Genomic DNA, 24,913 nt, shown 5'->3' on the forward strand with positions numbered 1-24,913 from the left:
GATTGACAGGCCCCGAAATGGCGGCGTGAGGGGAGGGCGGGGGGAGGGGACGGGGTCGCTCCTTGAATCCCGGCCCTGCCTCGGGCACTGGCACCTCCCGCTCGGCCAGGTTACTCCAGGTTTGTCCAGCCTGGCCTTGGGCACTTCCAGGGATGGGGCAGCCTCTGGGAATTCCGTCCCAGCCCCTCACAGTTGGTAACTGTGGGAATGCTTGGCTGTGGAAAATCCTAAATATCTCTGTCAGAGAATTCCAGGCTGGTTTGGGTTGGGAGGGACTTTAAACCCCATCCAGTCCCAGCCCTGCCATGGGCAGGGACACCTCCCACTAGCCCAGGTTGCTCCAAGTTTGTCCAGCCTGGCCTTGGACACTTCCAGGGATGGGGCAGCCTCTGGGAATTCCATCCCAGCCCCTCCTCACCCTCCCTCATCCCTTTGGATATGTCCAGCAGCCTCCAAGGGGCTCCCAGAGCTGCAGAAGTGCTCAGATCATGGAATCCTGGAATGGTTTGGCTTGGAGGGACCTCAAAGCCCACGCAGTCCCACCCTGCCATGGGCAGGGACACCTCCCACCATCCCAGGCTGCTCCAGCCTGGCCTTGGACACTTCCAGGTTTGGGGCAGCCATGGCTTCTCTGGGAATTCCATCCCAGCCCCTGGTGGGATGTGTTTGGCCTGATTTAAGGTGGGGGCAAGGGGATGACGCAGTTTTGGGGGTTACCAGGAAATACTGTTCTGGCTTCTGCCTTGGCCACAGAGGGGAGATGGGAAAAGTGTGAAATCTTGGCCTCTCCCAGCTCTGGAGCCTTGGGAGCAGCTCTTCCCACTCTCCTGGAAGTGCTGAGACTTCACCCCCGGTGCTGGGCACTGCTGGGGTCACACCTCCACCCCGGGGGCACTTCTGGGCCCCTCACGAGACATTGGGGGCCTGGAGCATGTCCAGGGAAGGGGACGGAGCTGGGGAAGGGGCTGGAGCAGCAGGAGAACTGAGGGAGCTGGGAAGGGGCTGGAGAAGCCCTGAGGGAGCTGGGGGGGCTCAGCCTGGGAAAAGGAGGATCGGGAGGAACCTTCTCCCTCCAGAATTCCCTGACAGGAGAGGGGAGCTGGGGGGGGGGGGGGGGATGGGCTCTGCTCCCAGGGAACAAGGGACAGGAGGAGAGGGAACGGCCTCAGGCTGAGCCAGGGAGGGTCAGGTTGGATATTGGAGAAATTCCAGCATGGAAAGGGCGCTCAGGCATTGGAAGGGGCTGCCCAGGGGGATTTGGAGTCCCCATCCCTGGGAGTGTCCAAAAAAATGTGTGGCTGTGGCACTTGGGGACAGTTTTAGTGGTGGGAGCGGGTTGATGGTTGGGCTCAGTGGTCTTGCGGGGGGGGTTTTCAGCCTCAATAATTCCATGACTCTCCAAGAGTTCCCACACTGGCCCAGCCCTCCTCAGGGAGGTGATTCCTTGCTGCAGCCCTTGTCCATCCCAGCACCTGTAAGTCCAGGTTCTCTCCCAGACTTTCCGTGTGTGCTGGGAAGGGACCGGGCAGGACCCCAGAGAGCTCCAGGGTGGGGGGTTGGACGTTCCTTTGGCTCCTTCGGCAAAGAAGGCACCAAATGGCCCCCAAATGTCCCATTCCTGGGGGTTCCGCTGCCCTCAGCCCCGGCACAGCCATGGAAGGGTTGGGGGAGAAGAGCCAAGGGAGCTGGTCAGGGACTCTCCATCGGGAACTGTGCCGGGACACAGGGAATGGCTTCCCACTGCCACAGGGAGGGTCAGATGGGATATTGGGAAGGAATTCTTCCCTGGGAGGGTGGGGAGGCTCTAGAATCAGTTTCCCAGAGGATGCCCCATCCCTGGAAGTGTCCAAGGTCAGGCTGGATAAAGTTGGAGCAGCCTGGGATAGTGGGAGGTGTCCCTGCCCATGGCAGGGCTGAGACTGGATGAGATTTGAGGTCCCTCCAACCCAAACCAGGACTCCATGGGACCAGAAGGGGAAGGGGCTGGCCTTGTCCCTCCTGATGCAAATGAGCTCCAAGATGAGGACTGTGGGATCAGGGAGACAGGAACGCTGGGATGAGGTGGGATGGGATCCAAGAGGACAATGTTTAGGGTTGTGCACTTGGAAACCAGAGCCAACAGTTCCTTCTCCAATCTGGAAAAAATCTCAGCCCTGCTGGTGAATCACAGGAAGGGAATGAGCAGGAGCTGTGGCTGGAGATAAAGGAAAGCCTGGAATGCACTAGGAATCTGCGTTTCCAGACAGGATGGGGAATGGCTGGATTGGAGAATCACCTGAAGCCCTCACTGACTGTGCTCAGGGGGAGATCTAGGACAGGGACACGGGCGGAGAGGGGCAGGAAAATCTTAGGAGAGCTTTTTTACCCAGGAAGACCAAAGGGCTCCTTGCCTGGATGAGCAGGGAGAGGCCTGGGAGCAGGAAACCTCAGGAGAGTGATAAAGGATGAAGGAAACAGGGATGAAATGGCAGGATAGTGGATGGTGGAAAAGCTGCCTGGAAACTCAGGGTCGGGGGAGCTTCCCTATGGATTAGGGAGATGGAAAGTCGGTGCCACAGGGCAAAGCCCAGGCTGAGGGCACTGCCTGGAGCAGGAGCAGGTATTGGGGCTGTGCAGAAGGAAGGAGGTCTTGAGGCTTGGCAAGGGCAGGATGGGAGGAAGGGGAGCTGCAGGAGCAGCCCTGCAGAGCTTTGGGAATTGCAGGAGCTCTAATGGAGCCCAGCCCAGGGATGGTGTCGGGTCAGACCCTGCAGAGGTTTGGGAATTGCAGGAGCTCTGATAAAATACAAACCAAGTGATGGTTCCAGGGTCAGATCCAGCAGAGGTTTGAGAATTGCAGGAGCTCTGATAAAATACAAACCAAGTGATGGTTCCAGGGTCAGATCCAGCAGGAGCACTCGCTTCCACTGCCTCCATCCTTCCGAAGAAAACCAGTCTGCCCCAGCATCACCACCTCCCCCTCATTCCCAAAAATCTGTGTTAGTGGCACAGAGGGATAGAGAGGAAAACTCACTCTGGAGCGGCTGCTCCGTGTCCCATCCCGGCAGGAGCTGTCCCTGTCCCAGCAGAGCATGTCCCCATAGCCCTCGGTAGCCACCCTGCCCACTTTGGAAGCCCCCCTGGCGCGGGCTACTCCCCCCATCCCCCTCCTGCCCGCGGGCGCGTTTTTCCCTGTTTTCCCCCGGGTTGGCCCATTGCCTTTAAAAGGCGAAATGCTCCGCACTAAATTTGGGCATGCGGCTCTGGCCGCTTCCCTGGAATGTCCTCGGGTTTCAGGCTCCCCCGCTCCCCCCTTCCCCGCCTCCCGCCCGCTCCATTGGCTTCCCGGCTCCCAAATCGCCGCCGGACCCCGGCATTGGCCAGCCCCGGGTTGTCCCCTCTGGAAAACCAGGGAGAGCCGCTGGGATTTAACACTTGAGCACCTGCTGCCCCCCGGGAAGCAACTTCGGGAGCTTCAGCTTCTGGTTTTTTCTCTCCTGCCTCGGGAACCCCAAAACCGCCACCGTGTCTCGCCAGAGGGCCAAGATGTCCAAGGTGGCCAAGTACCGGCGCCAGGTCAGCGAGGACCCGGACATCGACAACCTGCTGTCCACGCTGTCCCCGGAGGAGATGGAGGAGCTGGAGAAGGAGCTGGACGTGGTGGACGCCGAGGGGAGCAGCCCCACCGAGAAGAACCGCGCGGAAAACTCCTCCCCCGGCCCCCAAAACTGCGATCCGGAGCTGAACCACCACGGCAGGGAGCCCAGGAGGGTCCTGCGCAGGGAGCAGGCTGTGGATGTAAGTCATGATCCCTCTGGGAAAGGGGGGACACACCTGGAACCCCCCTGGGCTGAGGGAGAGAGGAGGTGGGGAACACAAATCCCGAGAAAGGCTGTGCTGGGGAGGAGCTGCTGTCACGGAGGGACCAAGGGGGTGGTCCAGGCATCCCAGAGGGGACGGGGTGTCCCTGAAATCCTGGTATTCCCCTGAAATCCTGGCGTTCCCCTAAAATCCTGGTGTTCCTGTAAAATCCTGGTGCTCCCCTAAAATCCTGGTGCTCCCCGCAAAGCCAAAGCTGTGCTGGTGTCCAGGGATTTTCTTGCTGTCCCTGTTCTGACATCCCTGGGCAGGGCTGGGGATGGAGATGGGATGGGAATGGAGATGGGATTCCCGGGAGGTGCAGGGACAGCAATCCTGTGGGCTGCATTTTTCCCTCTTTTTCCCCCTCTGGACACCACTGACCTCTCGGTCCTTCCAGTCCTCCTCATGCAAAAGCTCCAACAACCCCTGGTTCTTGTGGAATAAAAAGTTTCTGGGAATCAAGGAGCAGGTTTGGCCCCAAACCGTTTGTTTCCCAGTTATTGTTCGCTTCAAATCCATCCTTTAATTTGGATTTGGGCCCATTTATCTCCTTTCCTGTGCTGGTCAAATCCCTCGGGAGCTTGTTTGGAGCTGGAGAGCTTCGTGCCAGTCCCTCTGCTCCTGTTGTGCCTCCTCAGCGGGATCCAATCCCACTCTCTGGCACATTCCTTCACCTCTGCACTAAGAATATTCGGGATGTGATCGTGCGTGGGAGCCTGGGAAGCAGCTGGTTTCCCTAGTTTTCCATGGCTGAGCTGGGGGGGAAAGGCTGTGACTTTCCAGCTCTTTATCCAGGTGCTCCCGGGCAGGTTTCGTGTCCCAGGTGGGATTTGGGGCTGAGAGGTGTCGGCAGCACAAGCAGATCCAAGGATTTTGTGGATCCCCCTTAAATTCCAGATCTGTTCCAGGCCACCCAGGTCTTCCAGCTGGTTAGCTGAGCTGGAATTGCCCCGGGATCGCTTGGAAACGGCTCTTCCCTGGTCTTGCTGGAGTTTACAGAGGAGGTTCCTCTCCTGAGCGCGGCTTGGAGCGACCCCTCTCCCCCCGAAATGTGGGGAATGGAAATTTGCACCGCAGGAGGAGTAGCTGGAGGTTTGGGAAGGGGTTAAGTGGCTCCCCCAGCCTGGTCCCGGAATGCCTGAGATGTTCCTGTGGCTCAAGGACAAGGAACAGCCGCCCCCTTCCAAATGCGGCTCCTGGCGTGGGCCGGGGACACACAGAGCCCCGTCCCTCCTGGCACGGGCTGGGATTGATTCCCAGGAAGATTTCCCGGTGGGGAAGTGCAGGTGCCACAGGAGATGCTGGGAAGGGGAACACTGTGGTGTGGCCCCAGTTCTCCCAGCGAGGATAACCCCAGTTACCCCAGTGAGGGCACTGGTTTGCAGCCGATCCCAAGGAATGGCTCTGAAAAAGCTGCTTTTTCGGGTGGGGGACACTTTGTTTTGGCATCGCCCGTGCTCCTGTTTCCCTTGGAACGGTTGGAAGATGAGGAGTTGGCCGGGAACTGGGAGAGGGAAGTGTTCACGATCAGGAGGAAAGGAGGAAAGTTGGGGTTTTTTTGGAAAAAAGAGGAAATTGCCTGTTAGAACATAACACGATTTGGCAGATTCCCGAGAGTTCCGTGGGAGGGGATTCGGGATGTGGGAAGGGGTGGCACGGGTAGGAGGGACACCCAGCAGAGGGTGCAGGGCCTGGAAGGTGGGAAGGGCACCTGGAAAAGCTTTTCCCTGAGCTCGGAAGCTCCAGGCCATGGAAGGCAAAGCCAAGGCTGAGAGTCGAGGCGCGGGAGGGGCTGGAGGGGCAGAACTGCAGCCCGTGGAGGGGAAGGGAAAAATCCCATTCCTGGCACTGCCGGGAGCCGGGATCAGCCCCCGGGATCGGGCAGATCCCGCGGGACACGGGGGTGGAACCAGCAGCCCACGGCAATGATCCCAAAATCCAACTCCGGGAGGGGAATTTCCCCCCGTGCGAGGCAGCCCCTGGCAGGGCTTTGCTGCCAGATGGGGGCGAGTCTGGGGTCACTGGGGACCCCCGACCCACCCCAAACACCCCTCAAATGACCTGGAGACCCCCAGGACCCTCCCAAGGACCCCCAAGACCCCCAGGACCCCCAGGATCCTCTCAGGGACCCCCAAGACTCTCGCAGGGCCCCCCAAGACCCCCCATGCTCTTGGGGTTCCCACCTCAGCTGGGAGTCTGGGGTCACTGGAGACCCCAAAACAGTCCCAGTGGCCCCCCAATGACCTGGAGACCCCCAGGACCCCCCCGAGACCCCCCCAATGACCCAGACACTCCCCCCCCAGACAACCCAGGATTCCCCAAGACCCTTCAAAACTTCCCCAGGGACCCCCTCAATGACCTGGACACCCCATCCATCCTCCTCCAGTTTGGATTGGGAGGGGAAGGAAAACCAGCTCAAGGGGGAGCCTGGGCTGGTTCCTTCCCTCTGGAAGTGCCCAGGGAGCTCTGGGAGGGGAGCTCCAGGTGTCCCAGGAGCTGGAGCTGAAGGAGTGTTGCCTGGGAGATAAGGGAAGAGGGGATTTCTGGGAGTTGGTGGCTCTTTCTTGTCACAGGCAAAGGCATCAAGAGAGAGGAACTGGGATTGGGAACACCCTGGGAAGTGGGAATGGTGGCATTAAAGGGCCAGAGGGCAGGGATAGATGGCATATTGGGAAGGAATTCTTGGCTGGGAGGGTGGGGAGGCCCTGGAATGGATTTCCCAGAGGATGCCCCATCCCTGGAAGTGTCCAAGGCCAGGCTGGAGCAGCCTGGGATAGTGGGAGGCGTCCCTGCCTGGGGCAGGGGTGGGATGGGATGGGATTGCAGGTCCTTCCCACCCAAACCATCCTGGGATTCCAGGATTAACCACTGGATGATTTACCTGGGGCACAACTGACCTGCTGTCCCTTGAAATCTTCACATCATTCCTGGGATTTCCCTCCGGAGGAGGGAAAGTTGCCATGGGAAGGGGCTCCCTGGGGGCTGAGCTGGGACAGGAGAGGGGCCTGGGGGGTCTTGCCGGGTTCTGTCCCGTCCTTCCCCTGCTCCTGGTGACAAAACCCTCCTGTTTGAGCAAACATTCCCCCTGGAGACACCCCCATCCCGAGGGGGTCCCGCCAGGATGGGCTTTAGGGAATGATCTTTAGGTCCCTACCAGGATGATTTTCAGGGAATGATCTTCAGGTCCCTTCCAACCCTAACCATTCCATCATTCCATGAGCTTCCCCAGTGGCATTTTGTCACCCCTGAACCCTCCCAGGGTTCTGAGGAGCAGAGCCCATGGGAAAGATCACAAATTCCACATGAGCCACAAATTCCAGGTGGTTTGGTGGACAGTTTCTCCTTGGAAGTTGCCAAATCCGCAGCAGAAGGTTTTTCCTTCTCAAAGAATTCCACAAAATCCACCTGCTGCTGCCCTTGGCTCTCCTTGGATCCCCACAGGGCCCAGGGGGCTCCCAAAACATGGAGCCCCTCCCTGTGCTCTCCCTTCTCCAGCACCACCACCTTCCCTGGGAATGGATGGAGCCTCCTTCCCTCACCTCGTGGAATCCTGGAATATCCTGAGTGGGAAGGGGCCCACAGGGATCATCGAGTCCAGCCCAGCCCTTCACGGGACCCCCCCAAATCCCTCCAGAGAGTGTTGTCCAAAAACAGCCCCTGAGCTTCCCCTGCAGGGAGAGGACACCAGGATACCCCAACCCCACCAGAATTCCTAGTCCTGCCTCCCAACAGGGCCGGCTTGGATTTGATTCCAGGCACGGATGGCTGGGAAATGCAAGGAATTCCGTGAAGGAGCATCATCTTGCTGGGGGAGGGGGGTCATTCCAGGGACACCAACCCACTCCTTCTGCCAGGACCCTCCCACCGGGGGGGTCCTTCCCATGGGATCCAGGAGCAGCTTCCCAGAGGGAAAGACTCTGGACAGGGGTCACTGGATGCCATGGAAGTTGTGCCCAGTGTGGATGGTTCCTGTATTTCTGTGTCCTGGAGGCTGAACTCCCTTCCCGTGGGAAGAGCTGAGCTGGCTCCGGGATCTTCCAACACTTCCCTTCCTTTGGGATATTCCGCTCCCTCCTCTGCAGGGAACAGCCCCTCCTGCTCCAGATCCATGGATCCTTCTCCCTGCAGGCTCCTGGGAATATCCCTGTGTTCCCAGGCTCCACAGGCTGGACAGGTTCCTCATGGCCTGGTTTGGATGCAGAGGGAACACCAGTGGCCTCAGGGGGATTATTTAATCCAAATCCAGCATTTTTGAGGGATGCTGGACCTAGAGGGTCCTGCTGCTATGGAGAAGGATTTCAAACTCCTTGGGAATGTCATGGGAAAAGTCCTGCCTTCCTTTCACTCGCGGGGGTTTGTGGCCTGGGCCAGGAGGGTTTTAATCCAGGCCCTGGAATTCCCTGCATGGAGAGGGAAGATCCTCCCCAGGGAGTCCTTCAACACCCCGGGAAAACCAACGGCAGTAATTCCACTTGACATTCCCGGTCTTTAAATCCTCATTAATACCCAAAGCTTGTCATCTTTCCATGGAAACATGGGGGGAAATCCAAGCCTTTAGCTCTGGGACAGGCTCAGGGATCCCAAGTAGGGAGCGCAGGGCTTGGGTCGCTCCTGGAGTGTCTCCCCAGGCTGGGCCTGACTCAGGTTTGCTTAAACCCGGCTCTTGTGTTCCCAGCCCAGCCTGACCACATCCCAGGACTGTTCTAGCTGCCTCCCAAGAGTTCCCAGTTCCCAGCTCTTGCCTTCCTTTGAACCATGTCCTGGGCTGGGCCCTTTTCCCTCATCAGAAAATTGCTGTGGTTGGAATGGACCTCGGAGAATGAGTCCAGAGGATCCTGGAATGGGTTGGGTTGGAGGGACCTCAAAGCTCATCCCACCCCTGCCCCAGGGACACCTCCCACTATCCCAGGCTGCTCCAACCTGGCCTTGGACACTTCCAGGGATGGGGCGTCCTCTGAGAAGTCCATTCCAGAGCCTCACCACTCTCACAGCCAAGAATTCTTTCCCAATATCCCATCCATCCCTGCCCTCTGGCAGTGGGAAGCCATTCCCTGTGTCCTGTCCCTCCATCCCTTGTCCCCAGTCCCTCTCCAGCTCTCCTGGAGCCCCTTTAGGCTCTGGAAGGGGCTCCAAGGTCTCCTTGGAGCCTTCTCTTCTCCAGGGGAACATTCCCAGCTCTCCCAGCCTGGCTCCAGAGCAGAGGAGCTCCAGAATCCTAGAATGCCAGGACAGTTTGGGTTGGAGGGACCTCAAAGCCCATCCAGTCCCAGCCCTGCCCTGGGCAGGGACACCTCCCACTATCCCAGGCTGCTCCAAGTTTATCCAGGCTGGCCTTGGACACTTCCAGGGATGGGGCAGCCTCTGGGAATTCCATCCCCCCCCTCCCACTCCCAGGGAAGAACAGTCCAGGACATGTCGCTCTGCCCAACTCCTGCCCTCCAGAGGGGTGCTGGGGGGGTGACATGGGGACATCCCTCCAGGGCCTCTCCAGGGGTCCCGGGGTGGGAAGTGGACAAAGCTTTGGGTCCTTCCACTGGCACAGAGGGGATGGAGCTGGGCTCTGCATTCCCTCATGGATCACATCCAGGATATCCAGACTGGGCACAGCTCTGGGAAGGAGCCAGAGGGGTTGGGTTGTTCCTGTTTGTCCCCACAGGAGGTCCTGGGTGGTTTGTCCAGGTGTCGGGATCTGCTCCCAGGAACAGGGACAGGACAAGGGAACGGCTCCAAATGTGCCAGGGGAGGGTCAGGTGGGACATCGTGAGGAATTTCCTCATAGAAAAGGTGGTCAGACCCTGGGAGAGGCTGCCCAGGGAGGTTTGAAGTCCCCACCCCTGGAAGGCCTGGATGGGGCCCTCAGTGCTCTGGGCTGGGGAACAAGGGGGGGATTGGGAACAGGGGGGGACTCCAAGTTGATCTTGGAGGGCTTTTCCAACCTCAGGGATCCTGTGACATCCAGGAGATCACTTTTATCTGTCACCTGGTGCTGCCCAGAAGTGGAAGCTGTGTCTGTCTGGGCTCCCTGGGCATTTCTGGGAACACCTCAACCCCATCAGGAGAGGGGAGAACAGCAGGAGCAGGAGCTGGGACCCCCCAGGGATGACAAAACAACCCTCCAAGGGGAAGAGAAAAGTGGGAATGATCCCACAGCAGCTCCCTGAGTGGACAACAGCTGGAGAGAGTGAGATGACAACACCCAGAGGTTTGAGCTGCTCCTGAAAACCAGTGTGAGAGGGACCCTCCCGGCCAGAGCAGGGTTTTTGTGAGGCCACGGGGGGGCAGAACCCTTATTTTCCACGTTTTCCATGTTTTCCTCTCATGAGCAGGACAAGGAGCAGCACAGAGTGTTCCCAGTGCCCGGGAGATGACTCCGAAGGCACTCCATGCCTGGGAGATCCTCGGTCCATCTAAGGGCACAAACGAGGGGAGGGAAAAAAAAGCTGGATTTCCAGTCCATCTGAGAAAAAAAGGAGTAAAAATCCAAGTTCTATATTTACAGAAAGCACAACTGGGATGCAGATAAATCCCTGGAAATGTTTGGAGGGTTTGGCTTTTATGGGCTGAGCTGCCCAGGAGGTTTCACATGTGTTTGTGTTGAGCTGATAAATAGATGGGGGGGGGAAGAGCTGCATCTGTTCCCTCTCAGCCTCTTCAGCAGCCTTGGGACATCCCTGAGGGCCCAAAACTGTCCTGGGGATCCCAGCAGGACACTGGGATCAGCCAGTGGCCTCACCCAGCCCACCCCTCTCCGTGTGGGAATGGCGGGATGGAGAGGGAAGAAGGGAGAGAGAAAAAAGGAGAGGGAAGAAGGGGGCAAGAGGTGTCAGGGTGAGCTCGAGGTGGTGGCAGGGGACAGTCACAGGGGACAGGAGTCCTGCTCTGGCCTTCCCTCTGCCCAGAGGGGGAGGCAGGGATGGAACAGGCAGGAACTGGGGCTCCCAAACCAGAGCCGGGAGCAGCCGGGGAGTGTCCGGCAGGAGCAGGGCAGGGACTGGGGTCACACCTCCCATCCAGGGGACACTTCTGGACCCCTCACAAGACACTGAGGGGCTGGAGCATGTCCAGGGCCGGGAAGGGAGTTAGGAAGGGGCTGGAGAAGCCCTGAGGGAGCTGGGGGGGCTCAGCCTGGGAAAAGGAGGATTGGGGGGACCTTCTCCCTCTGGAATTCCCTGACAGGAGGGGGGAGCCGGGGGGGGGTTGGGCTCTGCTCCCAGGGAACAAGGAACAGGAGGAGAGGGAACGGCCTCAGGCTGAGCCAGGGAGGGTCAGGTTGGATATTGGGGAAATTCCTGCCTGGAAAGGGCTGTAAAGCAGGAGAAGGGGCTGCCCAGGGGGTTTGGAGTCCCCACCCCTGGAGGTGCTCAAAAACCACGTGGATGTGGCACTTGGGGACATTTTCTCCATGGTGGCCTTGGCAGGGCCGGGGGAGGGTTGGACCCGATCTCAGAAGGCTTTTCCAACCCCAGTGATTCCATGATCCAGCAGATCCGTGCACAGGTGCCAGCAGGTCCCAGGGCTGAGACACCAGAGCTGGATCGGGATTCACACCTGGATTATCCCGAGGGCTCCCAGGAGTCCTTCACCACGGCACCCCTTGGACACCCCAGCACGGGAACCAGCCCTGGCAGAACCTTGAGAGCCCCTTCCCTGCCAAGGAAACCCCCCCCATTTCCAGGATCCAGAGTCAGTGACCCCTGGCACATCCAGCTCCCCCTCCCCACGTCCTGGGATGCCAGAGCCCGAGGAGCCACTGCTCCTGTTTTCCATAAAATATTTAAGGGAATAACCAGCAAAACCAGCTCTGGTTTTCCAGGCAGGGGCTCCTCCCACATCAAGTGCCCCTGGGGGGGTGTCTGTGTTGTCCCAGGGGCTGCTGGGTAGGATCTATGGGATCCCTGCACCACCAAGGGCCTGCAGGTGCTTCCATGTATTCCCAGACTCCTGGAGCTCCCGGAGGAATTCCCAGGAAGATCTGTTCCCTGAGCATCTATCCCTGGTGACGCAGAGGATGGGGATGGGATTTACGGGTGGGGTTTCAGGATGGGATTTCAGGCTCACTGGAGCTGAATGGCAGGTCTCCTGTTCCTACAAACCCATGGAATGCTCGTTATGGGCTGCCCAAAATGTGTGTCAGGCAGAAATCCAGCCTGGAGGTGTCCAGGGTGTGAATCCCTCGAGTTCACTGCCCTTCACAGCCTCTGCTGGGAAGGAGGAGACCGGGGAAAAGGTCTCACCTTGGGAACACCCACTGCAGGAGCAGGGCTGGGAATCCAGCGGGTAGGAGGGAAAAATCCCGGCTTCTCACACCTGGTTTGGTTCAAGGAGAAACGGTTTCCATTCCCAGAGTATCCAGTGGCTTTGAGGCTTCCTGGAAAACAGCTCTGTCCCCATGGAAGGGCTGGAGCTCTTCTATTAAAGGAAACCCTGTCAGGACATTTGTTATTGGCCCAAATTCAGCCGAACAAGCCCCAAGTGAGGCCCAGGAGCTGCCCAGTCCTTGAGGAGCAGCTCTGCTCCTGGAAAGGGCACCTCTGAAAAGCACTGGGAATGGCTTTTGGGGTCAGGGAGGTCTGAGCAGGCAGAAGGGAAGGGGAAAAACTGAGTTCCTCGTTAAAACACCAGGAATTCTGGGAGGGCAGGGAGCTGTTTACATCCCCCTGGAGCAGGGTTTGCGTGTCCCAGAGCTCCTGCAACCCTCCCTCCATGCCCCAGGAACCCAGAAGTACCACGGGAGACCCCCTTGGCTGCCTGGGAACAGGGGGGACACTGCGGGGTGGGAGGGGGCTCTCAGGACACCCCCGAGGGGTCTGTCCCCAGCTGAGGGGTGTCCTGGCTATGCCAGGGTCAGTCTGTCCCCAGTTCAAGGGCAGGAGTCCCCATCCCTGTCCGTGCCAGGCTCAGCAGGATCTCAGGGACCCGTTCCTGGTGGTCTCTGGCGTTGCAGGTCCAGCAGCTCCCAAGACTCGACCAAGGACATGGAATTCTTTCCTGGAATGTCCTTGGCTCTGAGTTGTCCCTGAGTTCCTCCCAGCTGGCCGAGGGATGCAGGGAAGGAGCAACTCGGGCAGTTTGTTTGGATGTGAATTGGTTATTAACCCCCCTCTCCTATGGCTGGAGTGGAACAGGAGTGGGAACCACCCCAAGGGACCCCAAACAACCTGCAACCCTCCCCCCCGGGGAACCTCGGGGGGGTGGGACAGCCCTGGGGGACATTCCTGTCCCCGGGAGCTCCCCCGTGGCTTGTTCCCAACCCCGGGGTCCCACCGGGGGGGGGTGTGTGTGTGATGCTGCTGCCTCCCTTGGGGGCTCAGGGGGTTTGGGGGAGGACAGAGGGGCCCTGGGGGTCCCTGGAGTGCAGCAGGAGGGAGGTGACTCCGGAAGTTGATGGCCAAGGTTGGAGGTGTGAGTTTGAGCCTCGTGGTGGCTCAGGAGATTCTGGGGACACTCTTGGAGGATGGGCTGAACCTCCTGGGCAGTGACCCAGACAGGCAGAGATCCAGAACTGTTCCCAACCCACTTCCTTCTCTCACCAGTCTGGGCTGGGAACCCCCTCTGACCCCCAGATTTGGGTGAGCTCTCCCCCCCTTCCTGGACCTCCTGTCCCCTTGGCTGCAGGAGGGATTTGTTATCCCAGCAGAGCTTGGGAGAGAGCGATGAGCCCTCAGCTAGGGATTGTCCCCACCCTGCAGCCCCGGGGGGACTCTGGTTGCTCTGCAGGGAGCACAGGGTGTCTGTTGGTGGCCACATCCACGTGCCAAGTGGCCAATGTGGGAATGTGCTGGAGAGGAGGGAGGCAGAGGGTCCCAGGGAAGGGTCCTGGGCTCTGGTGGCTCCAGGCATGGTCAGAAATTCCGTCCTTGGAACTGAGCCCAGATTTCCCAGCTAGGGGTCGGGATGGGGCTGATCCTGGCTCAGGTTTCCCCCCTGGTGCTCCCGGGGCTTTTGTGCCATCCCAGGGGAATGTCGCACAGCTGGAAGGGGAAGTCCCACAGCTGGGAGGTAAAGTCCCACCCTCAGCTTCCAGAGGCCACTGGAAGCGTGTCCAGGGCCGGGAAGGGAGCTGGGAAGGGGCTGGAGAAGCCCTGAGGGAGCTGGGGGGCTCAGCCTGGGAAAAGGAGGATCAGGAAGAATCTTCTCCCTCCGGAATTCCCTGACAGGAGGGGGGGCCTGGGGGGTTCGGGCTCTGCTCCCAGGTAGCAAGGGACAGGAGGAGAGGGAATGGCCTCAGGCTGAGCCAGGGAGGGTCAGGTTGGATATTGGGGAAATTCCTGCCTGGAAAGGGCTGTAAAGCACGGGAAGGGGCTGCCCAGGGGGTTTGGAGTCCCCACCCCTGGAAGGAAGGCCTGGACGTGGCACTCAGTGCTCTGGGCTGGGGGACAAGGTAGGGATTGGGAACAGGGGGATCCATGGGCTGGGAGGGCTTTTCCAATCTCAGTGATCCCGTGACACTGGAGATGGAGTCACTGCCAGGACTGCAGGTTGAGGGGTCCCGGCATGTTCTGCTGACACCCACTTCTCCTCCCTGGGGGGCAGTTCCACACGTGTCCCCAGCAGGGACCTCAGGAAGGAGCCTCCAGGACTCCTCATGGAATCCTGGAATGGTGTGGGTTGAAGGGACCTCAAATCCCATCCAGTCCCACCCCTGCCCCAGGCAGGGACACCTCTTACTATCCCAGGCTGCTCCAAGCCTCGTCCAACCTGGCCTTGGACACTTCCAGGGATGGGGCATCCTCTGGGAAACTGATTCCAGCCCCTCCCCACCCTCCCATCCAAGAGTTCCTTCCCAATATCACCCTCTGGCAGTGGGAAGCCATTCCCTGTGTCCTGTTCTTCCACCCCTTGTCCCCAGTCCCTCTCGAGCTCTCCTGGAGCACCGTTAGGCCCTGGAAGGGGCTCCAAGATCTCCCTGGAGCCTTCTCTTCTCCATGGGAACATTCCCACCTCTCCCAGCCTGGCTCCAGAGCAGATGGGCTACAGCCTTTGGAGCATCTCCGTGGCCTTCCCTTCCCTTCCCTTCCCTTCCCTTCCCTTCCCTTCCCTTCCCTTCCCTTCCCTTCCCTTCCCTTCCCTTCCCTTCCCTTCCCTTCCCTTCCCTTCCCTTCCCTTCCCTTCCCTTCCCTTCCCTTCCCTTCCCTTCCCTTCCCTTCCCTTCCCTTCCCTTCCATTCCCTTCCCTTCCCTTCCCTTCCCTTCCCTTCCCTTCCCTTACCTTCCCTTCCCTTCCCTTCCCTTCCCAAACCTTCCCTTCCTTCCCAACCTTCCTTCCCTTCCCTTCCCTTCCCTTCCCTTCCCAAACCTTCCCTTCCCTTCCCTTCCCTTCCCTCCCTTCCCTTCCCTTCCCTTCCCTTCCCAAACCTTCCCTTCCCAAACCTTCCCTTCCCAAACCTTCCCTTCCCTTCCCTTCCCAAACCTTCCCTTCCCTTCCCAACCTTCCCAAACCTTCCCTTCCCTTCCCAAACCTTCCCTTCCCAAACCTTCCCTTCCCTTCCCAAACCTTCCCTTCCCAAACCTTCCCTTCCCTTCCCAAACCTTCCCTTCCCAAACCTTCCCTTCCCTTCCCTTCCCAAACCTTCCCAAACCTTCCCTTCCCTTCCCTTCCCAAACCTTCCCTTCCCTTCCCAAACCTTCCAAACCTTCCCTTCCCAACCTTCCCGTCCAACCTTCCTTCCCAAACCTTCCCAAAAAACCTTCCCTTCCCAAACCTTCCCTTCCCAAACCTTCCAAACCTTCCCTTCCACCTTCCCTTCCCAAACCTTCCCTTCCCTAACCTTCCTTCCAACCTTCCCTTCCCTTCCCATTACCTTCCCTTCCCAAACCTTCCCTTCCCACCTTCCCCCTTCCTTCACCTTCCCAATCCTTCCTCAAACCTTCCCTTCAACCTTCCAAACCTTCCCTTCCCTTCCAACTTCCCTTCCCAACCTTCCCTTCCTTCCCTTCCCTTCCCTTCCCTTCCTTCCCTTCCCTTCCCTTCCCTTCCCAAACCTTCCCTTCCCTTCCCGTCCCTTCCTTCCCTTCCCTTCCTTCCCTTCCCTTCCCTTCCCTTCCCTTCCCTTCCCAAACCTTCCCTTCCCTAACCTTCCCTTCCCAAACCTTCCCTTCCCTTCCCTTCCCTTCCCTTCCCAAACCTTCCCTTCCCAAACCTTCCCTTCCCTTCCCTTCCCTTAACCTTCCCTTCCCTTCCCAAACTTCCCCTTCCCTTCCCTTCCCTTCCAACTTCCTTCCCTTCCCTTCCCAAACCTTCCCAAAACCTTCCCTTCCTTCCCAAACCTTCCTTCCCAAACCTTCCCTTCCCTTCCCTTCCCAAACCTTCCCTTCCCTTCCCAACCTTCCCTTCCCTTCCCAAACCTTCCCTTCCCAAACCTTCCCTAAACCTTCCCTTCCTTCCCTTCCCTTCCCTTCCTTCCCGAACCTTCCCTTCCCTTCCCTTCCCTTCCCTTCCTTCCCAAACCTTCCCTTCCTTCCCTTCCCAAACCTTACCCCTTTCCCTTCCCTTCCCGAAACCTTCCCTTCCCAAACCTTCCCTTTCCCAAACCTTCCCGAACCTTCCCTTCCCTTCCCTTCCCTTCCCAAACCTTCCCTTCCTTCCCAAACCTTCCCTTCCCTTCCCTTCCCAAACCTTCCCTTCCCTTCCCTTCCCTTCCCTTCCCGAACCTTCCCTTCCCGAACCTTCCCTTCCCTTCCCAAACCTTCCCTTCCCAAACCTTCCCTTCCCTTCCCAAACCTTCCCTTCCCTTCCCTTCCCTTCCCAAACCTTCCCTTCCCAAACCTTCCCAAACCTTCCCTTCCCTTCCCAAACCTTCCCTTCCCAAACCTTCCCTTCCCTTCCCTTCCCTTCCCTTCCCAAACCTTCCCTTCCCAAACCTTCCCTTCCCAAACCTTCCCAAACCTTCCCTTCCCAAACCTTCCTTCCCAAACCTTCCCTACCCAAACCTTCCCAAACCTTCCCTTCCAAACCTTCCTTCCCAAACCTTCCCAAACCTTCCCTTCCCTTCCCTTCCCTTCCCTTCCCTTCCTTCCCTTCCTTCTCTTCCCTTCCCTTCCCTTCCCTTCCCTTCCCTTCCCTTCCCTTCCCTTCCTTCCCTTCCCTTCCCTTCCCAAACCTTCCCTTCCCTTCCCTTCCCTTCCCTTCCTTCCCTTCCCTTCCTTCCTTCCCCTTCCCTTCCCTTCCCTTCCCCTTCCCTTCCCTTCCCTTCCCTTCCCTTCCCAAACCTTCCCTTCCCGTCCCTTCCCTTCCCAACCTTCCCTTCCAAACCTTCCCTTCCCTTCCCTTCCCTTCCCTTCCCTTCCCAAACCTTCCCTTCCCAAACCTTCCCTTCCCAAACCTTCCTTCCCTTCCCAAACCTTCCCTTCCCAAACCTTCCCTTCCCAAACCTTCCCTTCCCAAACCTTCCCTTCCCAAACCTTCCCAAACCTTCCCTTCCCAAACCTTCCCTTCCCTTCCCTTCCCAAACCTTCCCAAACCTTCCCAAACCTTCCCTTCCCAAACCTTCCCAAACCTTCCCAAACCTTCCCAAACCTTCCCAAACCTTCCCAAACCTTCCCTTCCCTTCCCAAACCTTCCCTTCCCTTCCCAAACCTTCCCTTCCCAAACCTTCCCTTCCCTTCCCTTCCCTTCCCAAACCTTCCCAAACCTTCCCAAACCTTCCCAAACCTTCCCAAACCTTCCCAAACCTTCCCTTCCCAAACCTTCCCAAACCTTCCCTTCCCAAACCTTCCCAAACCTTCCCTTCCCAAACCTTCCCAAACCTTCCCTTCCCAAACCTTCCCTTCCCAAAACTTCCCTTCCCAAAACTTCCCTTCCCTTCCCTTCCCTTCCCTTCCCAAACCTTACCTTCCCTTCCCAAACCTTCCCTTCCCTTCCCTTCCCTTCCCAAACCTTCCCAAACCTTCCCTTCCCTTCCCTTCCCTTCCCTTCCCTTCCCTTCCCTTCCCAAACCTTCCCTTCCCTTCCCAAACCTTCCCTTCCCAAACCTTCCCTTCCCAAACCTTCCCTTCCCTTCCCTTCCCAAACCTTCCCAAACCTTCCCAAACCTTCCCAAACCTTCCCTTCCCAAACCTTCCCTTCCCTTCCCAAACCTTCCCAAACCTTCCCTTCCCAAACCTTCCCAAACCTTCCCTTCCCAAACCTTCCCTTCCCAAACCTTCCCAAACCTTCCCAAACCGTCCCTTCCCAAACCTTCCCTTCCCAAACCTTCCCTTCCCAAACCTTCCCAAACCTTCCCTTCCCTTCCCGTCCCTTCCCTTCCCTTCCCTTCCCTTCCCTTCCCTTCCCTTCCCTTCCCTTCCCTTCCCTTCCCTTCCCAAACCTTCCCAAACCTTCCCTTCCCTTCCCTTCCCTTCCCTTCCTTCCCTTCCCTTCCCTTCCCTTCCCTTCCCAAACCTTCCCTTCCCTTCCCTTCCCTTCCCTTCCCTTCCCTTCCCAAACCTTCCCTTCCCAAACCTTCCCTTCCCAAACCTTCCCTTCCCTTCCCTTCCCAAACCTTCCCTTCCCTTCCCTGCCCAACCCTTCCCTTCCCAAACCTTCCCTTCCCTTCCCTTCCCTTCCCTTCCCTTCCCTTCCCTTCCCTTCCCTTCCCTTCCCTTCCCAAACCTTCCCTTCCCTTCCCTTCCCTTCCCAAACCTTCCCTTCCCAAACCTTCCCTTCCCTTCCCAAACCTTCCTTCCCAAACCTTCCCTTCCCAAACCTTCCCAAACCTCCCTTCCCTTCCCTTCCCTTCCCTTCCCTTCCCAAACCTTCCCTTCCCAAACCTTCCCTTCCCAAACCTTCCCTTCCCAAACCTTCCCAAACCTTCCCTTCCCAAACCTTCCCTTCCCAAACCTTCCCTTCCCTTCCCTTCCCTTCCCTTCCCAAACCTTCCCTTCCCAAACCTTCCCTTCCCAAACCTTCCCAAACCTTCCCAAACCTTCCCAAACCTTCCCAAACCTTCCCAAACCTTCCCAAACCTTCCCTTCCCAAACCTTCCCTTCCCAAACCTTCCCTTCCCAAACCTTCCCTTCCAAACCTTCCCAAACCTTCCCTTCCCAAACCTTCCCTTCCCAAACCTTCCCAAACCTTCCCTTCCCTTCCCTTCCCTTCCCAAAGCTTCCCTTCCCAAACCTTCCCTTCCCAAACCTTCCCAAACCTTCCCTTCCCTTCCCAAACCTTCCCTTCCCAAACCTTCCCAAACCTTCCCTTCCCAAACCTTCCCTTCCCTTCCCAAACCTTCCCTTCCCTTCCCTTCCCAAACCTTCCCAAACCTTCCCTTCCCAAACCTTCCCAAACCTTCCCAAACCTTCCCTTCCCAAACCTTCCCAAACCTTCCCTTCCCAAACCTTCCCAAACCTTCCCTTCCCAAACCTTCCCAAACCTTCCCAAACCTTCCCTTCCCTTCCCAAACCTTCCCTTCCCAAACCTTACCTTCCCAAACCTTCCCAAACCTTCCCTTCCCAAACCTTCCCTTCCCTTCCCAAACCTTCCCTTCCCAAACCTTCCCAAACCTTCCCTTCCCTTCCCTTCCCTTCCCTTCCCTTCCCTTCCCTTCCCTTCCCTTCCCTTCCCTTCCCTTCCCTTCCCTTCCCTTCCCTTCCCTTCCCAAACCTTCCCTTCCCTTCCCTTCCCAAACCTTCCCAAACCTTCCCAAACCTTCCCTTCCCTTCCCAAACCTTCCCAAACCTTCCCAAACCTTCCCTTACCTTCCCAAACCTTCCCTTCCCAAACCTTCCCTTCCCAAACCTTCCCTTCCCAAACCTTCCCAAACCTTCCCTTCCCAAACCTTCCCTTCCCAAACCTTCCCTTCCCAAACCTTCCCTTCCCAAACCTTCCCTTCCCTTCCAAACCTTCCCAAACCTTCCCTTCCCAAACCTTCCCTTCCCAAACCTTCCCTTCCCAAACCTTCCCTTCCCTTCCCTTCCTTCCCTTCCCTTCCCTTCCCTTCCCTTCCCAAACCTTCCCTTCCTTCCCTTCCCAAACCTTCCCTTCCCAAACCTTCCCTTCCCTTCCCTTCCCTTCCCTTCCCTTCCCTTCCCTTCCCAAACCTTCCCTTCCCTTCCCAAACCTTCCCTTCCCTTCCCAAACCTTCCCTTCCCTTCCCAAACCTTCCCAACCTTCCCAAACCTTCCCAAACCTTCCCAAACCTTCCCTTCCCAAACCTTCCCAAACCTTCCCAAACCTTCCCAAACCTTCCCTTCCCAAACCTTCCCTTCCCAAACCTTCCCAAACCTTCCCTTCCCTTCCCTTCCCTTCCCAAACCTTCCCAAACCTTCCCTTCCCAAACCTTCCCAAACCTTCCCTTCCCAAACCTTCCCTTCCCAAACCTTCCCAAACCTTCCCTTCCCAAGCCTTCCCAAACCTTCCCAAACCTTCCCAAACCTTCCCAAACCTTCCCTTCCCAAACCTTCCCAAACCTTCCCAAACCTTCCCTTCCCAAACCTTCCCTTCCCAAACCTTCCCAAACCTTCCCTTCCCAAACCTTCCGAAACTAAACCTTCCCTTCCCAAACCTTCCCTTCCCTTCCCTTCCCAAACCTTCCCTTTTCCACCATAAAATGAACCGAGGGTCGTTCAGGGCAGACCCCATACCCCCCCCCCCGGCTCCTCCCACCCTCCACCGCTCCGTCCCCATTCCCGGCTCCATCCCCATTCCCGGCTCCATCCCCATCCCGGCCCCGCTCGGAGCCCTCGGATTCCAGGCGAGAAGTTCCCTAGTCTCCTTTGCCTTTTAAGGGAACATCGGGAGGTTTGAGGCTTTGAGGGCTGCGGAACCGCGGAGGGCCTGGGAGGGCCGGGAAGGGCCGGGGGGCATTTGGGGTCACCCAACCCGGGTGATTCATCGGCCCGTCCCGGCCTGTTTGTGTTCGGCTTTATTTGTGAAGGTCTGACCCGCCGGGGAAAAACATTCCCTCCCAGCTGCGCCCGTGGCACCGGGGATGGAGCGGGAGGGCGCTGGTTTCCAGAGATCCGAGGGAAGTATTCCAGCAGGGAGCAGGCAGGGATGGCCGCGGAGAGGGCACAGCCCAGCCTGGGGTCCCGGGGCAGGGGGAAGGAGTGTCCCCACTGCCCGGGGGTGACAACCTGGGCACTGTCCCCAGGGTGTAGGTTCCACCCCAGCTCTGGGAATGTCTCGGTGGGAAGGACCCACTCGGTGGCATCCCCTGCTCCTGCAGCCCTCAGGACACCCCTGGGAGCCCCATCCCTGTCCCTGGGGTTGGACTGGGGGGGTCTGGCACGTTCCCTCTGGTGCCTGTTCTGTCCTTGCAGGGGAGCCAAGAAATCTCTTAACTAAACAAACACTTCCCCAGTGGCATCTGTTTATCCCCCAGGCACAGACAGTGCTCAGGGCTGCCCCAGCCACGGCCCAGCCTGTTCTCTCCACAAAAACCAGGCCTTGAGGGCCGGCAGAGCCGGGTTTTGGGAAGGCAGAGATGCCCCAGCATGGACACCGTGGAGCCCTGGGATGGGGATGGGGAGGAGGAGGAGGAGGATGAAGAAGAGGAGGAGGAAGAGGAGGAGGAGGAGGACACCAGCCCAGCTGCACACTGGGGTATTTGGACTTGGATTTGGGGGTTCCAGGCCCTGGATGAAGCCACAGTGCTGTCCTGCCCCTGAGAGGGTCCAGGGAGGGATCACCTGCCTCTCCCAGAGGCACCTTCTCTCCTTTCCCGGGAATCCCAGGATCTCGCAGGCCAGGGGGGAGGGGCAGGGCCAGTGTGTTCCCGGGTTGGGGAGCAGGGAAGGGGTTAAACTGCAACATCCCGAGTGGAATTTACAGTGAGATCCTTCTCTGTGCAGCAGCTTTGATCCAAGGGATGTCAGGGATTCCTCTGCCTTCAGGGACCTGTTGGGAGCACTGGCTCCTCTCCAGGGGAGTGGGGGTGCCCCACAGAATTCCAGACTGGTTTGGCTTGGAAGGAACCTTAAATCCCATCCCACCTCTGCCATGGGCAGGGACACCTCCCACTATCCCAGGCTGCTCCAGCCTGGCCTTGGACACTTCCAAGGATGGGGCATCCTCTGAGAAATCCATTCCAGGGCCTCCCCACCCTCCTAGCCAAGAATTCCTTCCCAATATCCCATCTCTCCCTGCCCTCTGGGAGTGGGAAGCCATTCTCTGTGTCCTGTCACTCCATCCCTTGTCCCCAGTCCCTCTCCAGCTCTCCTGGAGCCCCTTTAGGCCCTGGAAGGGGCTCCAAGGTCTCCCTGCCGTGTCCCAGAGCTGCTGGTACTGGCTGTGTCCAGCAGCAGTGCCCAGGACAGGCTATGCCAAGGGTCAGGGACTTGGAAAAATCACCAGGAATTCCTTCTGCCCTTCTCCCAGACCCTCCCAGCTCAGCCCTTCCCTCCTCCTCTGCCTTTGGACACCAGGAGCAGATTGTGCTGGGAGAACTTCAGGCGTTACAAGCAAGAAATTGGTTTTCTGCTCAGTGATAACCTAGTGTCACCAGGGGGCTGGTTTTGGGGAGCCCAGGACTGGGGACAGCAGTGTCACCCCTGTCCCTGGCTGTGGCTTCTCCCCTGCCTGACACGTGGCCAGGCCGGTGTAGGGAGTGTTGGGCTCCAAACTGGGCAAATCCACGGGGAATCCAGCTGGAAATCGCTTGGGAAAGGTGGGAAAGCACCTGGGGCTCACAGGGGGATGGGCACTAAATCGAGCCCTGGTTGGGAAGGGGATTCAAACAAGGAGAACTCACGGGAGGTGGGACAGGAGGGGCCTCCTGCAGCTCAGCGGGTTCCCATGGGACACAGCTCTGGAGCTCTGGAGCCCTTCAAGAAGGGGCTGGAGGCAGCAGGAGAGCAGAGGTGCCCTGGGGAGCTGCATGGGGCTTTGAGAAACCCTTCCCTGGAGCCTTGGCTGCGTCAAACATTCCGCTTCCCAAGGCTTCAGGACGCTCCCGTGGGATGGAGGGGCGGGCCTGGGGGCAGTGAGACCAGGGTGGGAAACTCCTGTCTCTGTAACTCCCAGGTGTTCTTCCCTCTTTAGGAAACCAGGTTGAGCGAGAGCAAAGGAGACAAAAATGAAGAAGAAAAGGGAAAGGAAACTCCCCCCAAAGACCTGGCCCAGAAACGAGACCCGAAAGTGGACAAAGACTCCAAAAAGGAGGAAGGTGTTCAGAAAACAGAGCCCAAAGGTAAAGCTGAGCCTGAGCCCAAGCCCAAGAGCAAAGAGAACAAAGCCATGAATGATAAAGTGAAGGCCATGGAGAAAAAGCTGATGGGGAAGGACAAGAAGGAGGAAGAGAAGGGCTCAGTGCTGAAGAAGGACACGGGGAAGGACCACAAGGAGGAAGAGAAGAGCTCAGCATTGAAGAAGGAGGCAGGGAAGGATAAAAAGGAGGAGAAGGGCTCATATGTAAAGAATAAGGATGCAGGGAAGGAGAAAAAGGAAGAAGAGAAGGGCTCAGCAGCAAAGGATACAGGGAAGGACAAAAAGGAAGAAAAGGTTTCAGCATCCAAGAAGGACACAGGGAAGGACAAAAAGGAGGAGGAGAAGAGCTCAGAACCAAAGAGACAGGGGGAGAAAGCCACGGGAGGGGAAGGGGAGAAAGACAAATTAAAAAAAGAAGAGGAAAAGGGTTCAGCTGGGAAAACAGCCAGGGTGGAGGAGAAGGAGAAACCCCAGGCAGAGGCAGAAAAGGCAGCGGCGGAGAAGCAGGAGGGCAAGGCGGGACCCCCCAAAGCTGCGGAGCCGCCCAAGGACGACGAGGCCTCGAGCATCTTCGATGAACTCATCGAGAAGGTGAAGAACAATGACGCCGAGGTGACCGAGGTGAACGTCAACAACTCCGACTGCATCAACAACGAGACCCTGGTGCGCTTCACCGAGGCCCTGGAGTTCAACACCGTGGTCAAGGTGTTCGCCCTGGCCAACACCCGCGCCGATGACCACGTGGCCTTTGCCATCTCCATCATGCTCAAGTCCAACAAGGTGCTGACTAGCATCAACCTGGACTCCAACCACATCACGGGCAAGGGCATCCTGGCCATCTTCCGAGCGCTGCTGCAGAATGACACCCTGACCGAGCTACGCTTCCACAACCAGCGGCACATCTGCGGCGGCAAGACTGAGATGGAGATCGCCAAGCTGCTCAAGGAGAACACCACCCTGCTCAAGCTGGGCTACCACTTCGAGCTGGCCGGGCCGCGCATGACCGTCACCAACCTGCTGAGCCGCAACATGGACCGGCAGCGGCAGCGGCGCCTGCAGGAGCAGAAGCTGGCGCAGGAGAGGGGCGAGAAGAAGGACCTGCTGCAGGTGCCCAAGGCCGGAGCGCTGCCCAAGGGGTCCCCCAAGGCATCCCCGCAGCCGTCGCCCAAGGCCTCCCTCAAGAGCTCCCCCAAGGCAGGGGGGGCTCCTGCGGCGCCGCCCCCGCCACCCCCTCCACTCGCCCCACCCCTGATCAATGAGAACCTGCGGAACTCGCTGTCCCCAGCCACGCAGAGGAAGTTGGGGGACCGGGCGCTGCCAGCACAGGAGAAGAACTCACGGGACCAGCTCCTGGCAGCCATTCGCTCCAGTAACCTCAAACAGCTCAAGAAGGCAAGTGGGGGCTCCGGAGGGGCCCGTTTTTGGAGGGTGGGCTCTGGGTGAGGGTGCGGGTGTTGTCACTCGGGCAGTGGAGAGGGGAGGGTTGTCCTCCAGAATGGGGGGTCTGTGGTCCCAACCAGACACGGGCACAGGGGTCCCAACCCCTGTGCGGGGGGATCCATCCCTTTGCCAAGGACATGGGGGGCCAAAGGAATCCTTTAGCATCCTTTATAGGGCAGGTGGAATCAGCAGATCCAGATAGGATCAGCAGATCCATCCCTTGGCAGAGCATGCAGCAGGAGGAGATCCAACCCTTGGCAGAGCACCAAAGGGGCAGATCCATCCCTTGGCAGAGCTCCTGGCATGGATCCATGAGGATCCAGGGGCTGGGGCATCAGGAAGGAGCCATCCATAGCTCCTGCTGCCCGGCTGAGCTGCAGCCCTGGGGTGGGAGGTGGGAGAAGCTCCATCTCCAATGCTGATCCCAACAGGGAGCCCTGGAACACCTCCCTCACTCCCAGGGTTTTGTGTCCATGTCCTCGGGCTGGAGTGCGGGGACAACCAGCGTGGCCTA

General features: G+C 58.5%; 1 protein-coding gene across 2 annotated transcripts in view; it reads left to right on the top strand.

The window, feature by feature from the left end:
- The first annotated feature begins 25 nt into the window (after nucleotides 1–25).
- LMOD1 (leiomodin 1) overlaps nucleotides 26–24,913 on the top strand; it is a 26,346-nt gene continuing 1,458 nt past the window's right edge. The window contains exons 1-3 of one of the 2 annotated variants that reach the window (XM_032710970.1): nucleotides 26–109; nucleotides 3,517–3,777; nucleotides 22,795–24,351. In XM_032710970.1, the coding sequence (XP_032566861.1) occupies nucleotides 3,526–3,777; nucleotides 22,795–24,351 (1,809 nt within the window). In that variant the 5' untranslated portion in view covers nucleotides 26–109; nucleotides 3,517–3,525. Of the gene's footprint in view, nucleotides 110–1,972; nucleotides 3,778–22,794; nucleotides 24,352–24,913 lie in introns of those variants that run through there. The other variant, XM_032710968.1, reaches the window with a different exon arrangement.

The sequence above is a fragment of the Chiroxiphia lanceolata genome, chromosome 25 (genome assembly GCF_009829145.1).
Source record: "Chiroxiphia lanceolata isolate bChiLan1 chromosome 25, bChiLan1.pri, whole genome shotgun sequence".
Taxonomy (NCBI): Eukaryota; Metazoa; Chordata; class Aves; order Passeriformes; family Pipridae; genus Chiroxiphia; species Chiroxiphia lanceolata.